Here is a 26133-nt window from a genome sequence, read left to right on the forward strand (position 1 = left end):
GTTTAACCTTTCTTTTTAGTTTTTTCTCACCTGACATTTAAATGAGTTTGGGGTATACATGGTAATCGAAGACAGCCTTAATCACAATTTCTCTTTGCACATAAAGCATAATACTCTTATAAGATGAAGCCACTTGAATCCGACTTGCAGGCTTTGCCTCTACATCAGATCCAACTAGTCCCCGAATTTCTGGATCTTCTTCTAGAGTGGGGAATGAATATTTTTGGATGAAGGGAGGTCAAGGCTATCCCGGTGGTCTAGGTGTATCTTCAGCTCCTGGAATGCTTGCTCTTCCTCACCTGAGCACTGAACTTCAGAAAGTCTAATGGAACCTGGCTTTGCCTAAGGGTTGATGCTGAAGCTTAAGTGATGGGCTTCGATGGATCTCAACATGTCTTCTCAGGACATTTGTATGGTCTCATAAGAGAAGCTGCTGAGGTGGAGAACTGCAGAGCTCACCGGTTTCCTCCTTGCCTGTCCTCCAAAATGCTCCATGCAGCCCACTCTTGCAGCACCCGACACACTGTGAGGACGGATTCCTAACCTACTTACCCAACTGGAGTGAAATTTCCCTGTGGGTGAGAAGCTATATCCTTTCATACTTGAATTCTCTTGACTTATAAAAGGATTCTTAAGAGTTTTTAAAAGAAAAACAGTAAGTTATTACTTGGGTTTGTGCATTTTAAGGAAAAGACATGTTGCATAAATAAAAGTATGCCTGAATTCTGTAACTCTGGCTAGTTTGGTGAAGCGCTTGATTGATTTGTGCTGTTTGACTAAATGAAAGAGTGAATGCCTCCCGAACAACATTTTATGAGATTTCAACGGGAAGACCCAAAAGCAAATTTAGATTTAATTGACAAAGAGTATTTTTTTTTTAGCAATGAAGACACTAAAACTAAAAATCTCGTGAACTTCTCTGGGTTTAGATTGGATTTTTGTTAATATTCCTGTGTTCTCACCACCCTTCACCTTTACCCTGAGATTGCCAAACACAATTTGCCTTTTGAGCCCACTTCAGCTGGTTTAAGCAGAAGATTGACTACAAGATTTTAGATGACTTTAAAAAATTTTAAAGTTATCAGTGAAGCAAAGGAGGATCTTCACAGCCAGCAGCAGTGTGAGCAGACAACTGGCATCACAGGCTCACTTTCAGCAACGCTACCAGGGCTACTGGGACAGCACAAGTTCCACGAACAGGACATCAAAATCCCAACCAGCTTCCCCAGAAGAACAAAGTGCTTCCCAGCACACTGCTTCGAAGTAGCTCATTTCACCAAATCAAGTCCCACAAATTCAAGACTGAGGCAGAACTGGGTTCTTTGGCTGCACTCAAAAAACTGAAACTTATTTCTTCCTTTCTCCTTTTATTTTTCTAATAGCTTTCCAGTGTCTATCACATACAATGTTCCAAAATGGGTGGGTATTTGGTGGGTCAATCTGCTACATAAATAAAGGCAAAAAAAAAAAAAAAAAAAAAAGAATTGCAAGCTCTCCAGATAAGAATTATAGGGCTGGATTGAAGAGTGTTACAAACGTGCGGGAACATAAAGCCAAATTCATGACACAGGGTCTTTCTCTTTGTCAAGAGAGATAAGACAGACTTCTCCCCCTACATGGGGGTTTTGCCATCACACTAAATAGCACCCCAACCCTTTTCAATTATTTGTTTATTTATAAGTCAGGTTCTTGCTAAGCCATTAAGCCACCGAAGATGAGCTAAAATTTGCAATCTTCCTGCCTTAGCCTTTCAGAGTACAGGGATGCCTGGCATGACAGAGTTTTATATGCTGAGCCAATGTAAATATAATTTAAAATAAGGGATGTTTCTATACTTACAGGTGAAGCTGTTCATCTTTTTGTATGCTAAAACCCTTCTTATTTTTCCTGTAATTATTCTTCGTTCATATTTTAGTGGTTACTGCCCATTTTCTTCTTACTGGTTGGTGAGCTTTCTTGAGAGAAAATTAAGTCTTTGTAATACACATTGTAAAGATACTTTTTTCTTATTTGTCATGTGTCTTCTGACTACTTACAGCTTTTGTTTTATAGAAGGTTGCTACAGGTAACATGGCAGCCCAATATACATGTGAAGAAATGAGAAACTAATAAATTAACACAGTAATTGATGGTCAAACAGAATTTATAATCTGATAAATACAACCTGCAATCTAACAAATTAGATTTTCTTTTAAAAAATAGGCAAATGGGCCAGGGGTTTGGCTCAGTGGCACAAATGCCTGCCTGGAAAGCGTGAGGTTGTGAGTTCGATCCCTGGAACCAAAAAATAAAGTTCTGTTTTACCTTTTTCCCATCATCATCACTTTTTTAAGGAAAATAACTTCATGTTAAAATTTGTATGATTTTAAAATGCCTTCAGAGGAATAGCAGAGGCTAGATGCTGGCTGCTACGCCTGGCTGTCTGGCATTGCATGGAACCTAATTAAAATTTCTGGTACATTTCTGCTTTAATATTTCAAGTGTGGATAGAGTGATGATCTTAAGTCTTAAAACTGTGATCTTAAATCATTTTGGAAGCCTCAATTTATTTTTCTAGGTAAAAATGAGGATACTGAGAATGGTCTGCATGGTGTGTGTGTGTCTCAGAAACAGTAAAACGGTATCTGGATTTCCTCAAGTTATCCACATGTAGAAACGTGCTGAAGCTCTAGAAAAAACTGCAATAATAATACATTTGGCTTTAAGCATCTGAGGATGCTTTGAGGAAGAAAAAATCCAAACCAGGAGAATGCAAGTAGAGACCATAATATTAGGAACAACATTAACAATGACCTTAAGTGTTCTAGCAGTCCTGGTGTTCAGAAACAAACTACAAGAAGCTATAGAACATGAGCAATTAAAGCTCTGATTGGCTTCTGTGAGTTCAGGAAAAAATTCTGAGCAAGAGGCTGAGAGAAAGGACCACAGTTCCCACTGTGTTAAGGTATGTCAGGCATAGTGAAAGGAGAATGTGGGGACTGAGAGACAGGGTCAGCAAGCACAGGGAGCACAGTACAGCACAAGGGCCCCAAGGACCAAGGGCATGGATACCACGCTGTGGACTTGAACCCAGCACTGCAAGCCAGGAAGGACAAATCAGAGGATGCATTTAATCTCAGCATCTGTCATGTTGAGATTAGCAGATTGAGGAGGGCAGAAAGACAAGAGAGGACCACAATTACACCCCCAAAATTCATCTTGTTTAAAGAGAGCAGTAAAAAGAATATGAAAAGTAGATTCAGAGACTTTGTTATGAATAATTGCACTGTGTAGGTGATATGGAAGGGTAAATAAAAAAGATAGGACACTAATTACTCATTTATTTTTGTCCTCCAATCAGAATTGATAAATGTAAAATGGAGTTATAGCATCTGAAAAAAAGGGTGCAGATTTCATTGTTTGTTCACACCAACTCCACAAAGGAAAGCAAGAAAGGGATCGCCTGCTGTGATAAATCACCGCTGTCAACAGTGGCACAGGAGGCAGGCGCACATTATGCACTAGGTCTCAGAGGCAGCTTCCAGGAAGAGAGAATCACCCGTGGGACCAAAGCTTCTGCACTGAGAGGCCTGGCTCATCCCAGGACTGGGATGGGAGCTACTCAGTTTTCTCAGTGAGCCGCTGATCCTGAGGTGTTCTCAGAAGGAACTGCAAGCCAACTTAGCCCACACAGCCTTGTTGCAGACAAGGTAACTAGGAGGTTCTCAAGTCTATCCCAGATGACAAAATGAATGCTGACGCAGCAGAAATCCATTTGTTCCTTCCACTGGCCTGATGCAAGCTACAACTCAGCAGAGAGGACACCAGGCATGCTACATAAGAATGACCTGAGCATCATATTTTTTTTTTAACGTCTGTGGCTTAAATTAGCAAGTGAAACGGAATGTATGGGAATTGGCAATTTATCCAACTTTCATTAGAATGTAAAAAAGCTGTTTAATAGTAGATGGATTTCCTTTTCATTAAATCAGCCAACTCGAATGCAATTTCAACAATTTACCAAATGCCATACTGCATGCTACTGGCAATGCTACCATGAACCAGTTTGTGTTCCTGGAGAGCACACTTCAGAAAGTAGACAGTTGAGGAATGAAATGAGGCCAATAAACCAGATCAATCTGAACCAAAACTCCATTCCAGATGGGAGAGATTTCTGAATAGCCAAACTCTGCATGTGGGGTGCCAGTACGTATGTAACAGAATTGCCTGTGCATCCAGGAAGCTGGACCCTTCTTCCTACGCCCTTAAGCAAACCCCTCTACACAGGACCACAGCAAATCCTCAGTGACTCTGAGTTTTGTTACTTTTAATACAAGAAAAAAAGACACACATTTAGCTACACATCACAGCAGTTAGACTACAGCATGTACAAATAATGTTTTTTCTATAGTTATCGGATCTCATGTTTATATAGTGAATTTCTATATCCTTTATATCTAAACCAGGCTTAGACATCATGAAAAATATTTCAGTTTCATAAGTATTTATCTAAAATTTTAACTCTTCCGCCAAAAATTACTGATAAGGAAACAAACTGAAAAATATAAAGTGAAATAAATACTTATGCATAACATAAAGGCACTGACAATGCTTTGTCATGCAGCAGTAACATTTGACACCAAAGTTATTTCTGCATAGTACAAAGTAAAGCACAAATGTATGTTGAAGTTAGGTTAAAAAGGATTACCATGGTCATCTTTCACTGGCTTTTATCCAACAGAAGAAACCAAACTTTGTAATTTGTTATCTGCTTCTAAGGTTACCAAAAAAAAAAAAAAATCAACTCAATACTAGTTAATACCATAACAATTCAAACAAAGATTCTGACAAAGCCTTTTAAAAGGTAAAGAAACCAATTTTCTGCCACTCATATGTGTATAATTTCCATTCATGTCCATTCAGAGGGAAAAACCTAAGCTAAGCAGAGGTGAGTGAATTGGGCTGCTGTCTGGGCAACTGTCCAAATCTGGCAGAAGCCCGAAGTATTTCAAAGAGCTGTGTGTGTATGTGTGTGTGTGTGTGTGTGTGTGTGTGTGTGTGCATGTGTCTACTCACCGTACATTTTTTCTTCTGAGAAATCTAAAGGTATTTACTTCAGGGTTGCATTTTTTAAAAACGAAGTCAGCAAGTTTATAAGTCCATGAAAATTGCTAATCCCAAATATATAGGGGCAAATTTAGATCCCACACTTTTTTTTCACCCTGTGAAAGCAGAGTTAGTACCAAAACTCAGTGTCTGGGTGTCTGGTAAAATAGTTCCATTGTACTGTCTAATAGAACAACATTCTCACATCCCTAGAAAAATTTAAGTATTTTATAGTAATTTAAATTATTATTTCTTTAATTTCTTGCAAAGAATCAATTACATCATTTATACTATGAAGTAAAGGTCCTAAATAGTAAATTAGTCCCTAATGTTAGTGGATCTTAAGATACACTTTCATGGTCTCTTAACTCTTTCTAGAATACATTGTGAGTACTGGTTCACTAAGTTTATGCTTTCTAAAAAGTTATTTGGCAACATGGCAGGTGCTCAAAAGTTAAATGTGGGAATGCAAAATGCTTTAGCCACTTTGAAAAAAATTTAGCTGGTTCTTACAAAATAAACATTCTCTTCCAATATAGTCCATCACTTGTGTTCCTTGATATCTAGCCAAATAAGATGAAAGCTTAAATATCTACATAAAATCCTACATATAAATGTTTATAACAGCTCTATTCGTAATTGCCACCACTTAGAAGCAATCAAGATGTCTTTCATTGGGTGAATGTGATAAACTGTAGTGTATCCATCCAATGGAATATTACTCATCATTAAAAAGAAACGAGCTACCAAGCCACAAAAAAGATAGAGCAGAGCCCTGAATGCATATGGCCAAGTGAAAGAAGCCAACAGTGAGATATGATTCCAACTGCAAGAGATTTTTGTAAAAGTCAAAACTATAGACAATAAAAACATCCGTGGTGACCAAGGGGCTTGAGGGAGAAGGAAGACAGGAGGTCTGAATAAGCACAGTGCAGGGCATTGTTAGGGAAAGTGAAACTATTCTGTGTGATAATGTAACAGCGCTAGACATTAGTCAAAACCAATACTATACACAGCAGAAAAGCTAACACACTAATGTAAACTACGGATTTTATTTAATGTATCAAATTGGTTCATTCACTGAAAAAAAAAGGCACCACCTTAAACCAAGACGTTAATAATAGGGAAGATAGAAATAGCAGATGGCGGAGAGACAAGGCATAAGGACATTTCCTGTACATTATATTCACTTTTATTGTAAACTTAAAATTGCCTAAATTAGGATATAATGCAATGAAAATAGCCAGTGCGTCTCAAAAGTGCCTTTCTCTGCAGAATATTTATTGACCTTTTTCTAACCCACAATCCAAAAATATCAAAGGCACAGAATTCATCACAACCTAATAAACTGAATGGCCCAGACCATTCAAGTACCTACCCTCACCTATGGAGGTCTTTTCCACGATGGAGTTCGGAACAGAAGCTCATTCCTAAACCAGGAAAGGTAACTCTCACAGAGAAACAAAATAACATCTAAATATAGAACTTACAGGATGGAGAAAAGGGAGAATTGAACTCACACCAAGCCTCTTTTAGAATCAACAAGAAATGCATGAATCAACAGCAAAGTTAGGCACCTTTGGTTTAGAGGCTGGTTAATCAGTAGGCTGGCTTGCCAGACAGCCCTAATTAACTGCTATGGAGAAATTTCCTAGTAACTTGTGTTCACTGTGAAAGCAAACCCTCCTCCTGATGTGCACATATATTAATGCACCATCTTAGAAGTTCAGGGTGGTTATTATACTGAACCATCACTAGCCCATTAATTATCCATTATACTGTATTTAGCTGTACTCTGGTAAATCTTTTTTAATTGCCCAGGCTGAATTTATAGAGCATCTTTATTTAACATGCTCCCAACTCTGTTTATGGTCTTTTCCAATAACTCATTAAATAGACTCCTTAACCAGTTCTATCAGAATCTTTAGTAAGAAGTCAGCCAAGCCCACTTAAGTGGTTTGTTTCACTCACTCATTATAGATCATTTTAATGTTCCCATTATCAAGACCACCCCTAATTGGTATCCCCTTTCCTTGTCTCTGAAGAGCAATGGTGACAAGTTTCCAGTATCTCCAAAGTGCAATTCAATCTTTCCTACCAAAAATACTTATCTGACACTCAAGACCATCTGTCAAAAAAATATCAAAGGCAGGTTCCTTATGGAAGTCTCCAGTGCCCTGGTTAGTGCAGCCCCAAACTCCCTTCTCATGTCACATCTTTCCCCTTACACCTCACAGTTCAGACCTACACACAACAGAAAAATCTATCCACCCATTCTTTTCTCTCTGTAGGGTATTCTCTTAGGTTCTACTCAAAAGTTACTCCCCTTTGAAAATTTTCAAGCAGAAATACCCACCACTCCCCTAGTCATCCAAATGATGCTATTCTTGCTATTGCTGGTGAGACCTGATAACTTTGAGGTATAAGTTGTTACAAATAAAAAGATATTCTTGCAAGCCAGTGAAATCTCTGAAGTCAAACAGTGCTCTGAGTGTCCACATGGTGAACGGTTGATAAATATTTATTAAATTTATGACCAAAAGCATTTTCCTTCCAGAATGTCTGGCTTTCATTCAATTGTATCTGTTTTTTCCAATATATCCTATACACACAACTGCATGATCATGTGCAGACATAGAAGAAAATCATGAAAAAAAGCTATGGTACACATACATACTTTTCTGAGAGCATACAACTTGAAATATAAAAAAAATCTAAGTAAATTAAAACTCATTTTCTACAATAAAACATATTTAGAAATTAATTTGTCTCTCCAAAATAACATACACTGCACAAATGCCATTGGACTGAAAAGAAAAATTGTGGGCACAATTTTAATTGAATGCTACCAAAAAAATTTTAAAATAACACCAGACTGCAGTTGGAAAGCCCCATCAAAATAAGTCCTATCCACCTTTTCTTGGGAGAGCCATCTTTTAAATAGGCATAATGGATTTTTACTTTTAAAAATGAACATTTAGAATTGTTTTTATAAAGACTAGCTGTATGTGATTTTGAAAATTTTGAATTACATGCATTTGAGAAGAAATCTTCTAGCATTTGCATATGCTACACTATTAATGTTGGTCCTCTGAGATGGAATTTAAGAGATGAATTTAAAATCATGTCACACAGATGTAAATTCTGCTGGCCAGAAAGAGAAGAGAGGAAATACAAAGACATGACTGACAGAGGGTGTTGCTTGCATGCTTATAGTTGAATTCATAATGCATGAACATTCGTGGGACAGAACACCAGAATTTGCAAAGTATGAGTGCATACAAAATGAGGATATAAATACAGGTTAATCATATACTACTCATGTGGGAATGAAGATCACTTAGTAGTCTTTAGTGTCACGCAGTCCCCCATGAAAATAACATGTATTTTACCAGAAGATAGCAAAGTATGCGCCATATTATGGATGAGACTGATCCATAGCTTTTGAAGTTTGGTGACAAATATCAATTCCAGGAATTTATCAGACATTTAACCCCAGGTCAATAAAAATGAATGGTACTCCCCAGGTACATATTCAATAAACCATGTAAACAAGAATGGATACATTTGGCTTAGGACCCAGGTGTCATGTAATTTCAGAGCTGTAAGCGACTTCAAAAACTATCATGGTTTAACTCTCAGTCACCACTTTTAAAACTGAGAAAATAACAGCAAAGTCAAAACTTAAATCTGATTCCTTTCATCACCTGTGTGTTTCCCATTCCTGGTGGTCACAGGAAACTCCATAATTAATTTTAATTACTTCCTGCTGAAGTCACGATGAAATTGAACTCAGTGATATCTGCGGTATAATCGCTCTGTGTGAAAGGTGCTGAAAGCTCCAACTGATCTTGGGTTAACTTCAGAACAGTAAAATATAGCAGAAAAAAGCATGAGATTTAGAAAGAAAAGTGATGAAACAAGCCCAGGTTTGTTCTCACTGTTTAGTGGATTCTCAGCCACTGCTCTACCTTGTCTGACACTCTTCTCAGATGGGAGTGACAAGAAGGGGCTGAGGAAAAGCCTGGGGATTTGATATGAAGGAAACTACCAGGTAAACTGCTACGGCACTGCAAAGACTCACCCCTTCCTCTGTTCATCAAATGTCTTTACTAAACCACCAAACAAGCACATCATGTCCCCAGGCATTAAGCAAGATAGACAGTCATGGTGACAGTACGTTCACTCCTATCAGAAGTTTTGTCTTCTTCAAGAGTTGGTTTCTACCAGCAAGTAATCCGATTTGCACAAGCCATTGCAACTCACTGCTTTTTCCTGGCAACCTCTGGTAAAGTCTTAGTTTCTGAAACATTTTACTTCAGATTTCCTCCTTCTCCTCACACCTCAACATCACCAAGCTCAGAACTGTTCATGAAAAGTATAATGCAAATCACATTGGTAATTTTAATTTAGTGGTAGCTAGTAGGAAACAGAGGGCTGATAGTGTAGCTAGCTCCATGCTAGTTGTGTTTAGAATGCATGAGGCCCTGGGTTTGATTCCCAGCACTAAAAAAGAGCAAAACAGATGTAAACAGAAAGTAGGAAACAAAGATAAAATTAACTTTTATCCTAGTTTTTAGTTAAATATACCTAAAATATGATCAGTTCAACATAAAATTATTAATGATTTGTCTATTATCCTTTTTTCCCAGCACTTAGCACATACCCCAGGGGAGACCAGCTACATCTCAAGGGCTCAGCACTGCCATACTGTTCATGGCCACCACACTAAAATGCTACACGTTCAGAGCCCAGCAAGGTGACAACAACTGTTACTAATGAAACAAATCAAGAAAAAAATTACCTTACGTGGGACATTCAAGAATACTGAATACCACAATTATATCCTGGCACATAGAGGGGCCAGGGAGCCACAGTACCAAGAAACAGCATAGCAACACTAGTGGTCGTATGGAAGAGAAATCAGAAAACTAGTAATCAGTAACGAAGTGTTTCTGGGAAGGTCGTTTTTTCTCTCAAGTCAGTATAAAATAAGGATGCTGCCAGTGTATGTCTACATGAATGAACATTTCACAAAGCACCATCTCATGATCTCTTTACTCCAAACTACAGTGTTGGACATATTTTGTCACACTGAATACTGTTTCCTCCTCAGGAGAACGTGGGAAAGCAGGACACAGGTTGAGCTGGTAATCGTGTTTCATCGGGAGTCTTGCTGTTATTCTACACGCATGACTAGCCAGCTTGTGGCCAGAGTGTATAATCTTTTCAGCCTGGAATCCTACTTTAATTTTTTTTCCTGTTGCCTCAGTTCCTCTTTCCTAGCATAGACACAGGTTCCTCGGTCTGGCACACCAAAGTGCATGTGGAGAGATGCCCAGGCACCCACCCTCTCTCCGAATCACCCTGTCTCCCCAGTGAATTCACACGACCTCTGTTCACCCTGTGGCTGATTCTTACTCAGAAAGATGCTGTGGGCCCCCCACCAGGGCTCGGAGGAGCAAAAACAGCAACCATGGCTGCCTTGCTGGAAACTCTTTGCTTCCTGTTCTGTGTCTGCTTACCCTCAGTGGAGGCTTCCCTTAGCATCTCCCTCTGTGGGAAGGTCTAGTACCTGTCACCACCTCTGCTCCACGGTGATGACTCCATCTTAGGGACCAGGCTGATAGATGGCCCGAGCCCTGCATCAAACAGTGAGGAAAGACCTTTCTACCTGCAGAATGATTTTCCTAGAGATCAGTTCTGAAACATAGAACCTAAAAATCAAAAGTTTTAACCAGGATTTAACTGTTTCTCTTCCTTCACCTCTAGTGTTCATATTTTTGCTTAAAGTATTATTTATAAGGGGACTTTTCTATGTGCATGCATGCATATGTGTGGACAGGCCTATCGCTGTTAGTTTCTAAGCAACAACTCTCTGTTGCATTAAGTGAGCCAACCTTGTTTCAAAGGCTAGTTGCAATGTGTGGATCACCCATGTTTCCCATTAATGTCCAGCTCAAATTAGCTTTTCCTCAGCATTTGTGCCAAAATGTCCTTCTTTGGTAACAAATGCACACTTTTCAAAACTCTATGTAGACCCTAATCACCTGGGGGTCATGTTAAACTACAGGCTGCCATTCAGTAGGTCCAGAGGGAGCGCGCACTCTGCACTTCTGAGTAGCTCCAAAGCACTGTGTATGTTTCAGCCCACAGAGCCCACAGCAAGGCCAGAGTGCCAAACTTAGTGTGTGGCCACAGCTGGAGTTTTAGAGGCATGCACATATTTCCTCTCCTGTCCTTACCGGCACATTCTAGAAACATACTCTTTCATTATTTTCCTTACTATTCCATTAGGCAGATGTTTGTGAAGGCCACACATATGTGGTTACCATCTGTCACTCACGTCTGTCATTCCTATCTCAGCAACCGAATAAAGTGACCAAGTGGTGATTTAGACAAGGGGCTGGAAATGACCTTGCTTTTTATCCACGTGGTGAACTGTGAGCCTCTCTGTGGTTTCAAAACCCTGCCCTCCCCCCTCCCCGCGAGTGGAGTTAGAAATTAATCTCCAGGTTCAGGCTTTGCTGTCAGTGTCAGGCCAGGAGAAAAGCATATACTGAAAACAGAAATCAGGCCGCTTTCCCTTTCAGTTTTATATCGGAAATACGAGACTTACGTAGTTGGCTTCCTATCTTTTCGAGAAATTTTCAGCTTCCTTGAATGTAGGCCAAGCCTTCCTAATCTGAAAATTCTAAATTGGAATACTCCAAAATTCCAAGCTTCCTAAGTGCTGACAGAATGCCACAAGTGGGAAATTCAGAGCGTGCCCACCCCGAAGAGACAGTGGCAGCTTCTCTTTCTCACGATTCCCTGGATACAATGTTTCATGCACATATTATTTTGAAAACTGTATACAATTACCCATATCATGTGTATCAGATAAACATATAAAATATAAGTAGATTTTGTGTTTAAACTTCAGTCCTATCCCCACTGATCCTGGATCGCATCATGTATAGGAGAGTATTTCAAAACTTCAAAAGTATAAAATCCAAAAACACTCCTGGTTCCAAGAATTTGGAGTAAGAAATACTCAAATGTGTATCTGTAAGTTTCTTCCCAGCCCCTGCTTAGATTTCCATGCTTCTAATACACTCTTCATTTGTGATAATGAACTTCGGTTTTAATCCTCTGGATGCTGACTTTTTAGTTACTTCTGACAACACGAAACTCTCAGGTCAAACACCCTCCAGCCCTAGACCCCAGGTCCCGCTGATCTCATCACCATCAAGTTTATCTGGTGATCCTGACAAACCTGACCAGTTTGACAATTTTTAGTCTTGCCTCCTCTGATTGTGGAACAAACTCATCTAACAGGAGTATGGCCTGGCTGGTGGAGTACCATGTTAGGCTCTGCTAGAGTGCGTTTTATAATGTGAGTCAGAATAATTTTCTCATTCCCACTTCCAAAAATTGAGTATTCATCCTCGGATTATTAGATAAAATTGTCTAGAGTTGCCCATTTCTCTCATGGCTAAAATCTTCCTCAGGCTGATAACATCCTAAACTCCTCTTAGCAAGTCACAGAAGGCAACTTCTGGTATTTTCTAGAGTACCTGGACACGCTTACTTGGTGAAATTTTCAGGTTCCCTCTCATTTACTCATTTAATCCCAAAAAAGTAGAAGTTATTTTTTTAAATAATTGTAACCATCATTCCTCAAAAGTAGTATAGTTTCATTACCAGGCTGTTAATTTACCTGCTCTCATGTAGAACTCAATTTTTCAAACTCTTCACCACATTAGCAGTAATACATCTCCTGCAAGCACAAAGCCCTGTGACACGTTATTTCCTAAAATGTGTGTTACTATGACAATTGTAAGTATCATAAATTACATGGGAGAATCTTCTGGCATTGACCTACATTTTTAAAAAAATGATTGCTATTAATTTTATTTTTGCAAAACAGAAAATTAATTAATGAGCCAAAAATCTATCAAAACAAAAGAAGCCTTCACAAAGCCTTTTCCCTGACTCTCTGTAAGAACATTTCCTCATTAACACTGTCACAGCAACACAGTGATGATGCCGTGAGCTAATGATAGACGTGATGGGAGATCATTTCGTTACTGCTACTGCTACAATTGCCACCTTTACTTTGATTTTTGACTCTGCTAAAGAAGAGAGACTTGAAAAGCACTGAGCCTCGACTGAGATTTTTGTTCATGAATATTATCTATGCTCTCAAAACAGAGAAGTCAGACTGTTTTTGTGTGATAGGATTTCTCAGACTGTTGATGCAGCAAGGTAACTCTGTCCTCCTTAAATGCAGAGTGTCTCATGGGAAGTCAAACCGAAGTCATCTCAAGTTGCTTTTCAACTCATCCTCGTGGTATGGCCCACTTCTTGCATATGCACATGACTTTCTGTTTGACTAATCCTTGCTCACCCAACACACTGCCCACTGCTGTTTATGTAAAAGGATTCCCTGACACAGAAATATGGCATGTAGAAATTAAACAAAAAGTAAAACTGACTCAAAACAGCGTACTTATGAATCACAAAAATGAGAAAATACTTTGACACCCTCAGTTGAGAAAATCTTTAAATAGATGTTTAAAATGTTTAAAACTTGAAAATCTCAATTGTTGACTTGGGGCTGAAAAACTGTTCAGCTTCACAACATATTCCTGATACCCTAGAGTCCAGGTAATTCCCACCCAGGAAAGGTTAAGGCAACGCTCTTTTCTGGCAGAGGGTAACCCAGTCCTATTCTTCAGCAAGCATGAGATGGATATAATATCTTTGCATAGAATTTAAATTCCATTTTCAGCATATTAAATCAGTGACAGTATAAGCCAGGACAAGCTTTTAATTTAAACACAAATCGAGCTCTAACAACAGTCTTCTCGTTGACATAATGGATAGCTCTTTGGAAGCCTGTGAAGCATTGCCCTGATTTGTTAATCGCAGAACTACAAGTAGGCACACCTCACCATGTAAAACACACAGAACAATGTGGGTATCTTAGAATTAGGGACATGAAACTCTCCAAATATCAATTGCAAATACTTAGGCATGTATCTTCATGAAAATGATTTTATTGATCATAGTGTATGGAAATGCTATAAAGTTAGTCTCATTACAGAAAAAAAGCTTAGGGTCTCTCCTTATGTACAAATAATACCACTTCCTGGCAGTTCAGACACTAACATCATTTCTGGAAAGTCCTCTGTGACTGACATAATCAGCAAAAGGTTACACCAGTGGCCTTAGAAGAGCTCAAATAAAATTCCTGGTTTATAGACTCAGGATACTGGGTAAGTAAAACAATTCATAGGTACAGAACCAAAATTTAGGCCTGGAAAGAATTCTAGAAGAAAAAAAAAAGAACTCTGGGAAATATTTTCAGCAATCCTATCTCACAGATAGAAAACTCAGCCCCAGAAGGAGAAGCCCACAAGATCTAAGCCCTGGAGCATCAAAGAATCTGGGCAGCAACACCTGCACACAATTAATCAAACGCAAGTAGCTGGGCAGTCTTTCTGAATCTCCAGGGATTGTTCGATCAAATAGTCTCTCCAGTAGCCCATTCAGTCCAATTCCCCAAAGAATTAAATGTCTAAAGAAGCTCTACCACGGACAATCTGGCTATAACCCTCCTCCTCTATCCCAGGGCTAGAAAAGATCTAATAATAGAATTTGGACCACCCCCACTGGATTTCTGGACTAATATTTTCATTTCAATCCCTACTTCAGTTTGTCTTGCAATCAGCAATCAGTATTATCTCTGTATGATACCAGGTGAGGAAGTATGCTTTATAATAAGTCTGTAAACTTTGAGTATACAGAAGTGCAAAACACAGTCCCAAATTCTGTATGTAAGTATATCCTCAGATAGTCATGGAACAGGTAAACATTAATGAAAAGTACCTACCCCAAAGCTTCTCCAGTTCACCTATTCTACCAGCAAGAATACAAATACAGAGCTGGGCTTCCAGATGCATTCTTCTCAAAAGGTGAACTAGAACTTCATGAAATTCGGTCCCATTTCCTTACAAGTAGTATATATCTAAGAAGGAGGTGGGGTGACTTTTTATATCCTCTCTAGATAACACTGAATTTTCTGATTCACTGTATCATTAGAAAGTCAAGCAGCAAGTTTAGTTACATGCTCATAAGGGAGAAAGGCTGATGCCTAGATCTTGTTTACTGATCAGTAAATCTTCACTAAGCATCTATTCCTATACATGGAAATCTCACCACCACTTGACAACATGGCCCTGACTTCCTCTCTGGCCTACTGTGCCACTCGTGACCAAGGACATCTTGATATGGCTAGAAGGATGTCACTTGCTGTATCTTCAGAATCCAGCAAGGTCACCCAAGAGCTTATTTACTACTGAGAATCGCTCACTGTGATCTTCCCTGAAATCCATCCAACATTAGGGACATTTTATAAGATTATATCCATTGAACACTTTTTTAGCATACAATTCCTTCCACTTCACACAGCATAGGAATGCTAAATCCAGTTTTAATCCCTTGCCTTGGGCGGTCTATTTAGTGTGACATATAAATTTTATAAAGCAAGTCAAAAGAGATGATGCAATTAGTGATTAGTGAGTAAGGAAAAAAAGGGGAGAATGATTCCACATATCTGCTCTGTTGTCACTGCTATTACGTTCTTCATTCAAACTGTAAAATGCAGAATAAATTGAATAGCAAATTGTGCTCTTGGCTACTCCCTCATTACAGATTTTTCTTAATAAAAATTTTAGAAGCTCCCAGCCCAGGAATGAGTGGACATCATTTAAAACTAAAAGTATATGCCCGTTTGTATATACTATCTGCTCCACTCAAACCTCCTGTAAAAACAGTATTAAACTCTGTGTGGGGGGGAGGTACTAAATATAAAATTGTTTTACCCTGTAAAGGAAACAGTTCAGTTGAATGGAAACAGCTTATAATCTTTCTACTAGTTAATAAAATAGTACTGGGAATATATCACATAAGTATATCCACCACAGAGAATTATGCAAAAAAATAGTACTGGGAATATATCACATAAGTATATCCACCACAGAGAATTATGCAAAAAGTATTCTAATTCATACAGAAACCCAAGTAAGCTCACCAGGAGCTGTCTGTTTATGTAGATTTATAACCATCAACTAATGCAAAGATTTAAATACCAGCCCAGCAGTACTGTAAGTATTTGCAATGCTCCAGGGAAAATACTAGGTCCATCTACCAAGGAAGACAGTTTAAAGCAGTCTACAGTACTGCAAGAAAAATGCTCTACACTTCTTTCACTCACAAAAAGTTTGGAGCAGCAAGTAATGATAAAAATTATCATAACATCTCAGGGCCAGAAGACGCAATTCTAGAGCAGTGTTGTATATGATAGTTAAGCCAGATGGGAAGGGTAAGTAAAAAGATCCAATATTTATATTTACCAATTCCCCACAGTCAGTGTATTTATCTGTACTACAAACATTTGCTAAAAGGGAAAAATAAATAAATAAACTAATCCTATGTTTAAAATAAAATTTAAGAGAGGTTGGGGATATGGCTCAGTGGCACCATTCCTTCCTGGCAAGTGTGAGGTCCTGAGTTCAATTCCCAGTACCAAAACAAAATAAAATTTAAAAAAACAGTTAAAGTTCCTTTACTACATCTCCACCTCACTTTTCAAAGTTTAGACACCTCAATAATGGGAACTCATTGCTTCCAAGACATTTCCATTGATCTGTGGATTCTTTTATTACTTAAAGATTCTTGCGTCATGTCAAGGATTTTTTTCCTATAGGTTCCAGTCTGCATATGTGTGTGTGGCTGGAGACAGAACCCAGGACCCAATGCATTCTAGGGAGCTACTCATCCCTGTGCTACATCCCCAGTGGGGTCCCATTCATTTTTCCCAACAGGGCCTACTCAAAATTCCAGTGCCTCCTCCATATTACTATCCTTCAGTCCTTCCAGAGTGCTCTCAGGATTTCAGATTTCTCTTCTCTGAACCCAAATGTTTGCAGTCTTATCAACCATTTTTCACACTGCCTCCCCCCACCATGTAAGTGTTGAACTGTAGCCTAGCATCTACACAAACATATGTGACCTAAAGAGGAAAATTTCTCTCTCAATTTATACATATGCAAAATGAAAATGCTAACTGAAAGATTATTCTGAGAAAGAAAAAAGAGTAAGCTTCTTGGAAATGTGAATATACTATAGAAATATAAGGATCGTCTTTGTATAGGCCAGGAAGTTTAAGCAATAAGGTTTTGATTATCATATCCTATGAAAAATTTCTTCAAGCAATTGTCCAAAATAAACATTCATAAGGAATTTATATAGTTATGGTTAAACATTTCAATCAACTTTTTTTTTGAAAAACAACTACTCACCACATTGAATCTATTTATATGCCTCAATAATATCCAAATTCAAATGCTGGGAACTCAATGTGTTTTTATTAATTGAAAAGACATGACTGTATCACAGAGGAACTAAAGATATAGCACCTGAAACTTTCAACTTACTGCTATTTCTTTAATGCAACATCATAAGAGTTAACTGTTATGCCCTTATTACCCTTCTGGTATGGTTTCTATCCAGATGTCCCTCAAAAGCCTCACTGGCAGAGTTTTCAGAAGGTGACTGATAATGGAGACACAACTGACTTGCTCTTAGCAATGGTGTTAGAATAGGTGGGTCACTCTGGGTGAGGCTTGAATCTCTCCCCCTTTACTCTTTGCTTCCTATTCCCCATATTCTGAGCAGCTCTCCTCCCATAACCTGCTCTGTCATGGTGTTCTGCTCTGGAGCCACCAACTCCAGATTGAAACATAAGCCAATACCTTAAATGGTGTGTGCCAAGTATTTTGTTCCAGCAACCAGGCAAGTAACTAAGGCACCGACAAAAGCTCCTTCTTGTCCTCAGAAATAAAACATTTCTATCATTGTCTAGCCCAACTAATTCTTCATCCTCATCTCCAGCGATTCTCCTTCACTCTGTATTGAGAGCACAGTTAACCCGCCCCTGTCTTTTTGCCTCCTTGTCCTTATGCTTGGTTGCACTCAAGGAAAGGACTCAGCTTATTCAGATAGCAGCTTTTCTCATCTTCAAAGCTTAATCCAGACATTCCCTGCTCCAGAGCATATTTCCTGACCCACTAAGGTGGTTTGAGTGTACTATTTCTATCACAGTACTCTTTCAATATTGAAATTGTTTGCTTTTCTTTCTCATTAGACAGTAAATTTCTTGAAAAGATGCATACAAAGTGTTATAAAAAGAATACGCTGAATGTACAAGAGTTACTACAGTAAAGGACATAATGCCATTAATCCTGCTCAAATTATTTCTTTTCATTTCAAACACACCTGACCTATTATTTTTGTCACTTTCTGAAGAAAGTTAGGAGGCCCTCTTTCATGTGTTTTCATGACTGTCTGGTATCCTGAATCAATGGAAAGGTTTATGACAATTTCTGTTTCTGAATTTCTAAAATCCTAAATTTCTAAATTTCAGGAAACATCATAGTGTGTCTTATCTACCTCACTTTCCGATCTATACCATGTGGCTTCCAGTTCTTCCCCAAAGCCAGAATGTCCAGGGAAGGTGCACGTTTTAAATGGACTCATGACTTGGAGGCAGCCATAACAGCTCAACAGAAGACATTCATGCAAAAGGACTTTCAGAACTGCTCCAGAAAATGACAGCACCAGAGGATAAGTGTGTTTGAAGCATGAAGGAGTATCTTGAGGGGAATCAACAGCAATGTATCTTTTACTATAATAATTTTGTAACTTGAAGGTGCTGTATTTTTAATCACACCTCACTGTACTCAGTTAATAGCACAATGCCTTGCATGTAGTAGATACTAAACATGTCCAGTGAACAAGGTGCTCAACATGCCAAGAGACAGACACAAATACAGTGGTACCTCAGCACTCATCAACATGAAGAGTATCAAATGATGACGACCAAACGAACTGTGTGGCTGGAGAGTGTAGCCAATCATGAGGCAACTGACATCAACAGTCCTTAACACACACTGAATACCAAACAAATGATGAGAACCAGAATAAAATTTTTCACATTGAAATGCATTAAGTACCAAATCTGATGAGTTCAAAGCAGAAAAGAGCCCTTCAAGGACTCATCAGACAGCACCACTCTTGTCTAACCACATCATAATTCAATAGCTAAGGACATAATCTGTAGTATTTTCTTATCGAATTCCTAACGCTTCTATCATTTGCAAATAACTTTTTGCCAACTTATGTACGTTGTGCCATTTAATCAGCAGTAACATTGTGATCAAGTCACTCAGCTGGAATTTGATCTAACAAAAGAACACTAGGCTTAGGAGTCATATCTGAGCTTAAGGCCTTATTCCATTATTGAACTACTGGTATATTATTGGAGAGATCCTCTCACCAGTCTGCACTGCACTCCCTTTCTCCCTGTCATCTTGTCATCCTTGGGATGATAAATTATCATTTTATTTAATTTAGTCATTATTATACAAGTTAGCATATGAAGCCAGTCAACAAAGCCAGGAGGACACAGACTTTAGGGTAAGACAAGTCTTGTTTTAATAGTTGAGCAACACTGGCCAAGCTACTCAACCTCTATGGTCCAGTTTTTCTTTTCTTTCACATATAGAGATGTTAATAATTTTTCCTTAGTTTATTAAAAATCCTAAATAAGGAGTATAAAATACATTTACAGATATTTATGTCCAAATAAAATTGTTACTATCATTCTTTTTTGGTCAAGTTTAAGGATGGTGCAGAATACTTCCAAAAAGCTTTATATATCACATCAACGCAAGCATATTTAATTGGTGTGCTTTTAAAAATTATTTGCATGTACATTGGCTTATGAAGGGCTCTGAGATCTTGTGTGACAGAAATGTTAAGTTTATTTAGCCTTTCATTTCCTCCATTCATTGGAACATGGAACACACTCCAATGCCTTGTGGAACATCAAACAGGGTATGAGCAGAACAAACTGCCCTTTCGCCACATCCTTTTCCCATGACTCAATAGTAGCAACTCAAGAAACAAAACCCCAAATAGCAAAAACACTCCCACCTCTGCACCCACTGGCTTATTCTTTGCATATTCATATTTTCAGGAAAACAACCATAAGTGTAAGGTTTACGAATGGTAAAGGAAAAGACATTTAGATATAACTGATCATCAATATGAGGGCTAAAAGCTGTTCTCATTGAGCTTTTTAATTTCCATGGGCTGAACTGAATTCTAGGTAATTTCTGGAATCATATGAAAATAATAAAGAAAAAAAACTTTCTTTTCATTTTCAGCCACAGATCCATTAAAACAATAATTGTTCTTTTCACATGGTACCAAAAGTTCACTTCATTATTTCAAATGGCTTTTTCCCAGCATCGCCTCCTGTGACTTTAAAAGCTGCCATTAATTTCCCATTAGTAAACTTTAATTAAAATGAATATGTATCATTGCTTTTAGCAGTTGCATTTGTAATACTTGTACAAATACATGCAAATCTTACACAATGTTTCAAATGGCTTATTTCTGAACAAGCAAACACTTTGATGTTATTTCAAAGATCTTATCAACAGAAAGCTTTGAGAAACCAGTCCTTCCCTGAAATACTCAGAATTGCATTGAAATGCAATGAGCAGTTACCAACCTAGCTAAAATCTATTTTATTGATTCCAGAAAGTAGCATGTTAAAACATGAATAATGACCTCTGAGCTTTGGATCATCAATGCCTTCTGGTCCTGCAGTATTTATATACTACATATTAAAAAGGAAAGCTAAAAGCAGGGGTATGCTTGTAGTATTTTGAGAAGTCATGGTGGCTTGTGTCTACTCTGTCTAATTCAACAATCTGAGATGAGTCACATTTTATCAGCTTATTATAAAGATACATTTACTTCTCCCCAAGTTGCATTAAAATGTTCAACACTCAGAGAAATAGGAACATGTTATAATGCAATTGAGTGTAAAATTCCGTAAGTTTTCTTATCCTTTACTTATTGGGTCAAAGTGTTTGTTTAAACATTCTTTATAAAGAGAAAATGAGCCTGATTAGTCTTACATAAAGTTTTCACCAGGTTACCCTTTCTTCCCCAAATACCCTAAACCAGAATCTAAAAATACTTAGATCAGATGACAATTCACACTTACATACTAAACACATCATATTGAAAACGTTTGAAAACTATCTGATAATATTTTTGATCTTGTGTTATTAAAATAAACTTAAAAACCTCTGAGACAAACACTAGAAATGCTCAACCAAAAAAAGGAGCCATGTGCTTCTCCCAGGGATAGATGTGTGATACATTGCAGTTTTCTTGCTTCCTTCATTCAATGCTAGCCTTCAATTTCTTCTCCGTATGGGTAGCTTTTCTGTGAGACCTCTTGACCCAAAGACCACAGTCTCACTGTGATGCTTTTAGGTTCTTATCATTTCTTAATCACTTTTCACTTTCTGCCTATTATTTCCTGAGAAAATTAAGCATAATTTTCAGTGGGGAAAATGTCGAGTAAACACAGTTTTAACATCTCCTTCAGTTCACTGAAGTTGATATCAACTTTCACATGCATTGTTTCTGATTGGTAGAAGAAAGACACATTTGCAAGGTTAACATATATCTAAAATCTTTAAAGGTGATTAAAAGGAAGCGGGATCCAAATCTTACGTAAAGTTTGAAAAAGTTAATAAATGAAATGGTGAGCTTCATTTACCAAATTATTAGATTAAAAATGCTAATGATGTGCATCCTAGCCAATAATACTTTCAGTAACTAAACACTCCAGTTCTTTATCATACTTGAACAAGAACATTAATCTGGAAGCCTTCCCACTGGTCATGGATGGGGAACAGAGCTCTCATACTTGAGACATTTCAGAGTTCCCTGGAATCTGAAATATGGAGGTTTCCAACATTAATTGGTCAGACCGCATGCCATACTGTGCTCCAGAAAATATCAGCTTTGAAACAAAAAGTTTCATTATCTGTAAAGTCAGTTATTCACAATTTATATAAAGCACACATCCCAGGAAAGGTGGAGAATCATCCCACTCGCTCCTCTCAGAGAAAATACTACAGTCTAGGGCCAGGGATTTAGCTCAGCAGCATAAGCACCTGCCTTGCAAGTACACGGTCGTGAGTTCGATCTCTGGTACAAAAAAAGAAAAGAAAATACTACAGTTCATCATACACTAAAACAAGTTTGGAGTTCTAGTTCATGTATGCTCCAAGCTGTTTTCATTGCAGGATACCTCAGCACAGGCAGTGATTTAAAATATCATTTATCACAAAATAACTGCAAACAAAAATTTTAAAAGAACTCTGGTACAGCAGAGTACAGTTCTATACTCTTGCACTTTCTAAGAAGTTTTCCACATTTTACTTGTTCTATGTATTTACTAGGGAATTTTAAACCAAAAAGATACTGTAATTTGTTAGTATCTATATATCACCACACATAGAATTTTTTAGATGTAAAGCACTGCTTTCAAAAGCAACTTAAACATATAAAAGTCAAAAGAACACATACCTGAACATATCATTTTATTATATTCCTGTCTATGTTTTGAGTGTTGTAGTTATGGTTCTCTCTGCCCAACGAGTGCAACCCTGTACTCCAGTTGGTAGGTGGAAGTGCTAACTTTGTAAAACCTGAGAACACTTGGAGAAGGGGTGGCACATTGTATAAACTTTAATGGTACTTGGCACCTTCCCTGGCTGCTTTGCTGCTTGTCATCTGATCTACCAAGTGTTCTCAGTTATGGGGAGGTAAATGTGGAGGTGCTGCAGGATGATCCGAAGATGCACCACATAAGTAAGTCTGAGTCCCTTAAAGCGTACTTGTTCATAGTTAGATACGTATCTATGAATAACATATATTCCTTTGTGTATATATAAAAAGTCAAGTTCCTGCTAGGTACTTTACCTCAAGTATAGTACTTCTCTAGCTGTGATCATTTGAAATGTGGGTAATTTTGAGCACAGACAATTCACATCTAACTATAATTTGTAATTTTTTCCAGGGAACAAAAGAAACCATCAACATTAAACCATGCACTTAGTATTCAACATAATAAAAAGAAATTTTAGAAAATTAATGTGAATCCTTTCCTATTCACTGAAACTGTATCACTAAAAACGGGCTCGAGTTGTAGCATATAAAGAAAGAAGCTTGTGAGGCAAAGTAGAAAGACAGAAGGAAGAGATGAGAGAAACCACTTTGCTGCTCTTCGCTCTTTTCTCTATTCCCTACCACCCTAAAAGAAATCCCCCCAAAATATTTTTTAACTGCAGCCCCAGTTGAAAAAACACCACCAAAACAACTGAAAAGAGCATGACCAGGGCCACGACCACGGCAACCCTAAACGATTTTCGTGCAAAAGCAAAGCAGTGGAAATGTAGTAGTAGCAGCAGCAAATCTCCCCGACCCCCACCCTGATACGGTACCTCCAGATCTGCCCGAGCTGCAAGATGTGGATGAGTGACTGCAGGAGCCAGATGCAGAAGGAGCAGGACGCAGACCTGTGTTTGCTGCCGGCCCGGGTGGCCTCGCTGCTGTTGCTGGTGGCCGCGATGTTGCTCTTACTGGCGTTGGATGCTTGCCTTTGCGGCGTGGCAGGGCGAGCCTCGCCTTCCCCGGCTGCAGACCCACCGCTGACCACAGTCTTGCAATCAGCTCCAGGCTGCGGGTAACCGGAGGCGGTGGCCACGGTCATGGCGCTGTCCTCGGTGCTGAAATCGTGCACGAACCAGCGGAAACTGAACACTTGCACCGAGAGAGAGCCGAGCACCACGAAGAACAGCGTGAGCCCGAACCACCAGCGCTGGCCGCGCAGGTAGTAGTCCACGGCAAGCCAGATGTCGGTGCCCACGTCCGCGAAGTACACGGCCACGGCGGCCAGGATCCAGAGGCAGTCCCAGAACGAGTAGCGCCGCTGCTCCCTGCCCAGGCGCAGGCAGAGCGCAGCCGAGCCCGCCCCGCCGCCGCCCGGGCCCCCCGCGCCGCCGCCTGGGCCCCCGGAGGCCCCCGAGCCGCCGCTCCCCGCGCAGCAGCAGCAGCAGCGCGAGCAGCCGCTGCCGTCCGGGCAGCAGCCGGCCCCGGCCGCCTCCTCGTCCTCGGCTCCGGACCCCGACGGCAAGCCCGGCGCCAGCCCCTGCACCGAGCCCGAGTGGTCCGAGTTCTGCAGCGGGGTGAACGCCACGTCGCTGCCCTTCTTCATCTTCAGCCTCCCGTCTGACTTAGCGGCCATGATGCCTCCGGAGCGGAGGGGCGCGCGCCCTGCTCGGACAGCTTTCCCCGCGGTCCGCTCCTCCCGCCACCTCCGCGCCTCGCCCCGGCTTCCCTTCCCGGCGCGCGGCACGCCCTGCTCCCGCTCGCGCTCCTGCGCCCGCCGCCGCCGCCCGCCGCCCGCCGGGCTGGGCGCTGGGCCGGGCTAGCGGCGCGCCTCGGGCCGGCAGGAGCGCCGCCTGGCTGCCTGCGCGGAGCCAAGCTGCTCGCGGCGCCCCGCGCGCGCCCCTGCCCGCCGCCCGCGCTCCTAGCCGGCCCGGCCCCGCGGCCGCCGCTCGAGCCGCCGCCGCCAGCAGCAGGAGCAGCAGCGGCTCCTCCGACCTGCACATTCCTCTCCTTCCCGCGCGCGCGCTCCCTCCTCCCGCGGCCGCTCCTCCACCAGCTGACTCCGAGGGAGAGGATGACCTCATCCCTTCCCTTCCTTCCAGCTGCCGCCGCTCCCGCCCCGGCTCGGGAGGGGCGAGGGAGGCGGCGCGGGGCCCGGAGGAGGGGCCGGGCCGCAGCCGGGCGGCAGGCGGGGCGGCCGCGGGGCACGGAGAAGGCCGGGGTTGGGGGGCCTTGCCCGCGGGATTGCGGAGCCGGCTGGGCGGCCGGGACCGGGCTGGGGGAGGGGCGGGAGCCCCGCGTGGCGGAGGCAAGTGTGCGCCGGCGGGCGTGGCGCGCGGGGCCCGCGGGGCGCAGGCCCCTTTACGCCGTGCTCGGCGCGGGCACCTGGGGAACGGCCGAGTGTGCGGCCGGCGCCGGCGAGAACCGGGAAACGGGTTTAACTGGACGTGGGGCCCCAAGTTCTCCGAGCCAGGGGGCGTGCCGGGCTCCGGGGCCCCAGGGTGGCCAAAGACGCAGGGCCGGCGCGAGCGAGGAGCCCGGGGTGGCACGGGCCGCTGAGGGCTGCAGGGCCCCCAGGTCCCCGAGCACGCGTCCCCCGGAAAGGAGCCGGTCGCGCGGTCGCCCGCGGGCTCCGGGGGCGGGAGGCCCCGTTTCGGGAGGGGAGAGGCCACGCGCGTCCCTGCGGCCCAGCCCCGCACGCACTGCGCGCTCTCGGCCCGGAGAGGCCGGGCGGCGGCGCCCAGCCGTTCCCTCCCGCAGGTGTGAAACGCAGCACCCCTGGCGGCCGCTTGGCGCGCGGCGGGGCGGAGGGTGCGGCCGGCAGCCGCGGGAAACTCTGCCCGCCCGCCCCGGGCCGGCGGGCAGGGAGTGGGGAGCGGGCGCCACCTCCCCGGCTTCCAAACTCAGATCGCCTTCTCTTAAAGCTGCATGGGCACGGAGTGGCTGTGTGGTCCCGGAGCCCCTGAAATGACCTGAGTAAATTTACCCTGCAGTCGGAGACGGTCACCCAGTTAGATACGAGGATACATGTAGGGTTTCAAAAGACTTTTAAAACCCCAATAAAATATAGTACCTTCGTCTTTTTTTAACATAAAACTTTGACTTGTTTCTTAAACTTACAAATGTAAGGGAGGGAGAATGTAATCCTTAAATTATACTGTGATTCGTTGGAGGGAGAAAAAGGGAACCAAATACTCCCCACAATGAATATAATGATCTACTGCAAACATACACGAATAAAAATAAAATTTGTTTAAAAAGGACCAGAGGGAGGTGCCTTACATGGCCACCAAGAGCACCAACTGTCTAGATGGGAAAGTAAAGCTAAAGTTCCCCGCCCCCAGCTCAGCCCCGCCCTCACCTAATAGGCTCCAGGTGACTTGGAGGTGAACACAGTGGTGTTCTTAATTAGTAGCATTTTAAAATAGCACGAATTTCTCTATATGCAGAAATGGC

General features: G+C 41.2%; 1 protein-coding gene across 2 annotated transcripts in view; it reads right to left on the reverse strand.

Moving 5' to 3' along the window:
• The window catches only part of Xkr4 (XK related 4), a 415115-nt gene extending 390660 nt beyond the window's left edge, over positions 1 to 24455 (reverse strand). For both annotated transcript variants that reach the window (XM_003465985.4, XM_063258493.1), the window contains exon 1: positions 23511 to 24455. In XM_003465985.4, the coding sequence (XP_003466033.2) occupies positions 23511 to 24313 (803 nt within the window). In that variant the 5' untranslated portion in view covers positions 24314 to 24455. The remainder of the gene's footprint in view (positions 1 to 23510) is intronic.
• Between the last annotated feature and the right edge of the window lie 1678 nt (positions 24456 to 26133).

Source organism: Cavia porcellus, unplaced genomic scaffold (genome assembly GCF_034190915.1).
Source record: "Cavia porcellus strain 051 isolate PalLab524CR breed Dunkin Hartley unplaced genomic scaffold, mCavPor4.1 scaffold_11, whole genome shotgun sequence".
Taxonomy (NCBI): domain Eukaryota; kingdom Metazoa; phylum Chordata; class Mammalia; order Rodentia; family Caviidae; genus Cavia; species Cavia porcellus.